Here is a 6841-nt window from a genome sequence, read left to right as displayed (position 1 = left end):
AGAGAGAGTGGGGGGGTATTCTGTTGGAATTCCATGGATGGCCCAGACCCAATGCCATATATAACACACACACACACACACACACACACAGACACACACACACACTAGAATAGCATTCCTTTCTATAAATAGCAAGTGCTTCATCTACATCTTCCATATGGCTATCCAATTTTATCATAAACTCTCCTATCTCAGTGTAGGAGGGGTTGATACTGTGTATGTACACATTTGGATTTATGCCCTGAGTTTAGACTTTATTTTAGGCTTGCAAGGCCTCAGGCAGTACTTATTCTTCCAAACTCTTCAGTCTCACTGGATGTGTTTTGCTGCAGTGTGCCTGAACACGTCAAATGATGCATCACAAAATCCAGCCCAGTGACCTGCGCTGCTCACTCCTCTCCTTCTACATATTCTTGTGTGTTCCGGTCTCTGTGAATAGCGTCAAAGTGTTATGTTTGTCTTTGTCCGTTTTAAAAGGTACTTTGAATCTAATTATTGTGTTACAAATCAGTACTCACTCGTCGTGACTTCTTTGATCATCTCAGCTGAGGCATGACATCCGTTGACTATGTGTCTAGTCCAGAGGGACAGATCCTTGGTGGTCTCAGCACGGAACAGGTGAGTCTCGATGCCGAGTCGTGTGCCAGTCCGAGTGGCAAAGAACAGCTCTGTACCAGAATGAGGCGACCCCCGGTCAGGGCCAGAGTGTACCAGACTGGAAAAACACATAAACATAAGCTATTTTTGTCGTTACAACAAAGAAAATATATTGCCATCACTCACACCTTGTTGAAAGAAAGACAAACTCTTGTTAATGACAAACTTTCTTGTTATGAGACATTTTTTTCCCTCAATGTGAAGACAATTACTGGACACCAAAGAGTCGTTGAGGGTTCTATTATATTGGAAACTGAATGACTGAATGAGGGACTCATTTCAGACACATCCTAAAGCTCTACAGCCACATAACAGGTCTGTGATGCTGTAAGCTCATTATAAGCAGGGAAATTAAATGGAAGGTGAATAAAAGTTTAAGATCAAAGTTTGCAAAGTTGCAGTTGAGGTAAAGTACATACAAAAATTGGTAGAGGTAGGTATGGTAATGGTTGTCATGCTAACGTTCTCACAATAAAAATGCTAACATGCAGATAACTTAATATTTAGATGTATAATATATTAGATAGAGACTCTGCAACATACACATTAGCATAAATAAGCTAAAAGTGGCTGAAAATAGACTGGTATTGCAGCAAAGGGTTTGCCTATTTTTTTCCAATTTTCTTATTGATATCAAATGTAGTATTAGTTTAAAAATCAAAAGGATTTTACTATGCCAACACAATAGTCTCCAATATGATGCAAATATACTGTGTGTGTTTGTGATGTCTGCCTGTAGGCCTTTAGGTTTCTCCCTAAAAGGAAGTTGTTCCTTGCCACTGTCACACTAAATGCAGGCTCTTGTACTGGAATTGTTGGGCTTTGTAAATTACAGAATGTGGTCTAGACCTACTCTACTTGTAAAGTGTCTTGAGATAACTCTTGTTGCGATTTGAAACAATAAATAAAATTGAATTGAATTGAATTGAACTGAACTGAACTGAATTGAAATGATGTCTGTACATATGGTGGTAGACCTACCGCGTTGCTAAGAGTGGATAGGTATGTGCAGGGCTCTGCCAGGCCTCCTTGCCTCGTGGTAAAGTCTCATACAGAAGAAGGTCTTTCTCCGTCAAAACCACCAGCACCGGCTTCCAGCACTGCTTCTCACTCTCTGTCTGCAGCACAAACAGATAAAAAGGAAAGCTTGTATCCATCTATCTATTTTCTATTTCTATTTTCTGCAGGTTTCAATGCACCTCCGGCCTCTAATATTTTGTCATAAACACTGAAATCATCTTTGGGTCTTTACATAAAAGCAGGTATTTCATCAGTTACATCAATGGTTGTTTGCCAGTGAGAGAGCTGGATTAATGGGACTAATGGTGTGTCAGAGAGAGGGATGGTGTGTGCATGTGTTTAACATGTAAAAGACTGTGTGTACTCAGCAGTGGGTGTAGAATGGTCTTCACCTCTCAATCTTTTTTTGAATCACTTCTTAACCGACACTTTCTATCTGTCATATTTCATTCCAAAATGCTCCAAAAATGTTTAAGCTGTTACACACCTTCACAAGAAATGTGTATGTTCACTAAACTGTTATGTAGCCATTTGCTAAAAATAAAGGTGGCTCGTGTGAAGGTACACTTTTCTATGCATTGCTCCCTCGCCCACCCATCCCTCCTAATAAGCAAACCTCGCTTTCCCTTCAGAACACACACACACACACACACACAACACAACACACACACACACACACACACACACACACACACACACACACAGAGCCCCGTGTTTCATATTACAATGCTCCATAACTATTCTCATTATGAGCGCTTATCTGCAAGCCAGCCATTGAGTCCTAAGCTGCTCTTTGAAGTTCAGCCTCAGCCAATCGCATCGTGGGATTTAAAGGGTCAAGGGTCAACTTTTTAACATAATGAGAATATGTTGCTAAGTAACAGTATTGTACAGCATTTGAAGTATCAAATACTAGCAAATTCATGAGGACTAAATTAGATATGTATATGTGTGTGTGAATATATTTTGCACAGGTGTATGTGTGTGTGTGTGTTTTTGTATGAAAGAGAGAGTGAAGGCTTACCTGTGTGTGTGTGTGTGTGTGTGTGTGTGTGTGTGTGTGTGTGTGTGTGTGTGTGTGTGTACTTGCTTGAATGTATTTCAAAGGTGTGTAGCTGTGAGTGTACAGTAGTACAAAAATATGCATGGAAACACTACCTTTACACACAAACACACAAACAAAACACACACACAAACATAGAAAACCTAAAGCTAATTCTAACCTTAACCCTGGTATTATTAGATATCAAGAGAGCAATCAATAAATAAAAATGCACATCATAAATAATGCGCCTAAACAAGACATTAAAACGTTAATAAAAGAATATACTGTATATCAAAAACTCAAACTGGTCCTCACAAAGATAGATGAAGAGCACACATGCACATATTCACTTACACACCATAATCCAAATAGGTAATAAGAGAAGTTACCCCTTTAAATGTAAGGAATTTAGAAGCATGGGTGTATTGTAAAGATTTTACTTACCTGCTCTCTATCTATCTTTATCTTGCATGCAAGCCCGCATGCGCGCACCTACGCATGCACGCACGCACGCACACACACACACACACACACACACACACACACACACACACCACACAACACACCACACACACACACACACACACACACACACACACACACACACACACACACCTACCTTCCCAGCCAGCCATCCCAGGTGTCGTATTTCTTTGCTGCCAGCTACTCCAGTCCTGGCTGTGTTCTGGATAACCTCTGCCAGCGCCCGCTGTGGTGGGATGATCATTCAGGATGCATTATATTCAGAGCAGCTCTTATGAGCCGAAGCATGGCCACAGTATGTAATCATTGAAAAATCAAATTCTAATGGTGACATTGATGAGAATTACCAATGAAATCAAAGACAGACCTGTGCCAGTGTGGATGTGACAGTGTGCATGGCAGTGAACCAGGACAGGGCAGATGGTTGGTCTGAGCAACGCAGCACCACGGTGTGCCTAGCATCAGGGGAGTGCAACTCCAGTTGTCTGGAAGAGGAGATTAGAAAAGTTAAAACAGCCTTAACCTCTCTGTTGTCATTGGATGGATTCTAAGACTTTCATGGTTCAACACCCTCAATGAATACATTCTTGAATATTGAATCTAGCGCTAGCCTTATCAGGTAGACCCAATTGGACTCAATTTAATCTAAACCAAACTTAATCCATTTAGGTCTCAGTTTCAACAGATGCTCGTTTATCATCCAATTGAAAATGAGCACTCGGTCAGAACAATGAAAACACATTTACGTAGTTAATCTCCTTATATCATATGGGAGTATTGCTGGCCTCGAGAGAAATGCATCAATAAGATGCTTCTCGATTTCATTGAAAAGCTCTTTATTTGTGAGCTCAATGAATATTTGACAATTAATCATTTTGCAGCCTCTACAGTGCATACAGCAGTATTCTTCAGTGTAAAACCAGTAGTTAAAATACTCTAAACAGTGATGCTAAAGCAAAGCTAAACTGCTTGTTATCCTTTTTTGAGGAAAAAATGAATGATTCAAAGTAAGAGTGATATCACAATTAACTTTGACACAAAAACTATTAAGTACGGCTGACTCAAAGGCACGATGCTGAGATTTGGCCACGAGTTTCCCACCATCTCTGAATCTATCTAGCATCTCTGTTCACAGCATTCCACTGGCCAGGTGCTCCCAGTGGTTTTAAATAGAAACTACTCCAAAATCAGGGTGGTTTCAACTCTGCAAACATGCTTTCTTTGCAGCTTTCTTTATTCATACAGTACACACTGGGGACGTGGAAAAGCCCCAGTGAATGTGATGAATCTGCTATTCCGTCAAACCCTTGGAGGTGGGAGGGGCCGTCTAGATCAGCTCCAGGTGTTTTTCTGTGTTAAAAATAGAAATGCTGCCTGTAACAAGCAAGTTGAATAAGGACAGGCTAGGGTGAGAGCAGGGAGGGAGGAAGGGGGAGACTTTGAGGCCAGATGTGCTTTTGATAGAGGAGGTTTATAAGGATGGTTGATGGTAGACAACTTAACTACCATGAATTATACTAGACCTAAAGAAAGCATTATCTCTGGTTATGATGTGGTGTGGCTTTGTCGCTAAAATACCCATCTTTTGCACGCATGACACAATGCATTAACATGGGGAATTACATGGAGAACAGCACATGGACTGGATGACCCATAGATGGACTTGAATGTAGGGACTAATTCCTGACTGAGTAAAGATTAATCTCTCACTTGATCAAAGGGTAGTTTTTCTCACAGGATTAGCCACTATATATAGCAAATATGTATTCAAGCTTGGAAGGTCTTCAGCATACAGATGTGATTTATGCTGATACGCAAAAAAGTTATAAAAAAAGTTATAAAAAAGCATGTTGAAAATAGTCAAAGCATAGCATTTCAAAAAAAGGGATAAAAAGTTATAGCATAGCGTGTCAAAAAAAGGATTAAAAAGTCATAGCATAGCATGTTGAAAAAAAGTGATAAAACGTCATAGTAGAGCATTTAAAAAAAGTAATAGTATAGCATGTTGAAAAAGTGATAATGAAGTCATTGTATGTCAAAAAAAGAGTTGAGAGAGATTGACAGTCATTTTCCTCTTTCACTTTGTATATCGAACCTCAACCTTCTGTCTTCCAATCATGCTCTTATCACTCCAAGCTGTCTGACCTGACAGAACAGTTTAAGATTTTGTCATTTTCGTCTCTTTCACTTAGTATATGAACCTCAAAACTTCCACAAATATATAGGATTTGAACACTCAAACCTCTGTCTTCCGATCGTAACCTTATGACCCTAAGCTATCTGACATGACAGAAAGTAAATGTTTTTGTATGAAATTCATAGTATAGTATGTCAAAGAAAATGAATAAGTAAGTCAAAGTATAGAATGACAAAAAAGTCATAGTATAGCATGTAAATGTGCTGTATTTATATAGCGCTTTTCTAGTCTTAACGACTACTCAAAGTGCTTTTACATCATACAGGAAACATTCACCATTCACACACATTCATACACTGCGGCCGGGGCTGCCGTACAAGGTGCCACCTGCTCATCAGATAAACACTCATACACATTCACACTCCGATTCGCAGCACCGGGGGCAACTTGGGGTTCTAAATGTCAAAAATGTAATAGTATAGGATGTAGAAAAAAGTGATACAAAAGTAGTAGTATAGTATGTCGAAAAAAGTGAAAAAAGTCAAAGTATAGTACGTCAAAAAGTGTTAAAAAAGTCATAGTATAGTAAGTTGAAAAAAGTGATAAGTCGTTGAAGAGTATGTCGAAAAAGTTATAGTATAGCATGTCAAAAATAGTCATAGTAAAAAAAAGTCAGTATAGTAGGTCTAAATTGTATAGTAAGTAAAAGTCATAGTATAGTTAAAAAAGTGAAAAAAGTCATAGTATAGTCTGTCGAAAAAACAATAAAAAGTCACTGGATTATATGTCGAAAATAGTCATAGTATAGTAAGATAAAAAAGTGACAAAAAGTCATAGTATAGTCAAAAAAAGTGTTAAAAAAGTTTTAGTATAGTATGTTGAAAAAAGTGAAAAAAACTCATAGTATAGTATGTCAAAAAAGTGTTAAAAAAGTCATAGTATATTAAGTCGAAAAAAGTGATGGACAAGTCATAGTATAGTATGTCAAAAATGGTCATAGTACAGTACGTTGAAATGAGTGATAATAGTGAAAATAGGGAAATAAGTGCTGGGACAGCTCAGTTGGTAGAGCGGGCACACACATACTGTATATAGAGGTTTACACCTTGACACAGCCGCCCCGGGTTTGACTATCATTCTCCCCTTTCATGTATTCAACTGTCCTGTCAAATAAAGGCCTAAAAATGCCCAAATAATAATCTTTCCAAAAAGTCATGGTATAGTATGTTGAGAAAAGTGATAAAGTGAAAGTATTGTATGTCAAAAAAAGTCATAGTGTTGTAAGTTGAAAAAATGCTAAGTCATAGTGTAGTATGTCGTAAAAGTCTTAGTATAGCATGTTGAAAAAAGTGACAAAGTCATAGTATAGTTTGTTGAAAAAAGAGGCGAGAGAGACAGAAACAAAACACTTGTCTTTGCATGTATTTGTATTTTTCATTCATGTAATGAAGGTGTTAGAAAAATTATGATACATACTGTACTTTTTCTCAGATTATTAT

The 6841-nt window shown here is 38.3% G+C and overlaps 1 protein-coding gene across 1 annotated transcript in view; it reads right to left on the bottom strand.

The window, feature by feature from the left end:
- Positions 1 to 6841, bottom strand: part of sntb1 (syntrophin, basic 1) — a 54346-nt gene that overhangs the window by 11684 nt on the left and 35821 nt on the right. The window contains exons 3-6 of the mRNA XM_032518126.1: positions 3573 to 3690; positions 3342 to 3431; positions 1639 to 1775; positions 519 to 715 (exon numbers count right to left, since the gene is read on the bottom strand). Coding sequence (XP_032374017.1) covers positions 519 to 715; positions 1639 to 1775; positions 3342 to 3431; positions 3573 to 3690 — 542 coding nt within the window. The remainder of the gene's footprint in view (positions 1 to 518; positions 716 to 1638; positions 1776 to 3341; positions 3432 to 3572; positions 3691 to 6841) is intronic.

This window comes from Etheostoma spectabile, chromosome 6, assembly GCF_008692095.1.
Source record: "Etheostoma spectabile isolate EspeVRDwgs_2016 chromosome 6, UIUC_Espe_1.0, whole genome shotgun sequence".
Classification (NCBI taxonomy): Eukaryota; Metazoa; Chordata; class Actinopteri; order Perciformes; family Percidae; genus Etheostoma; species Etheostoma spectabile.
The sequence above is the reverse complement of the archived record's forward strand: the minus strand, read 5'-3'. Positions and strand labels throughout refer to the sequence as shown.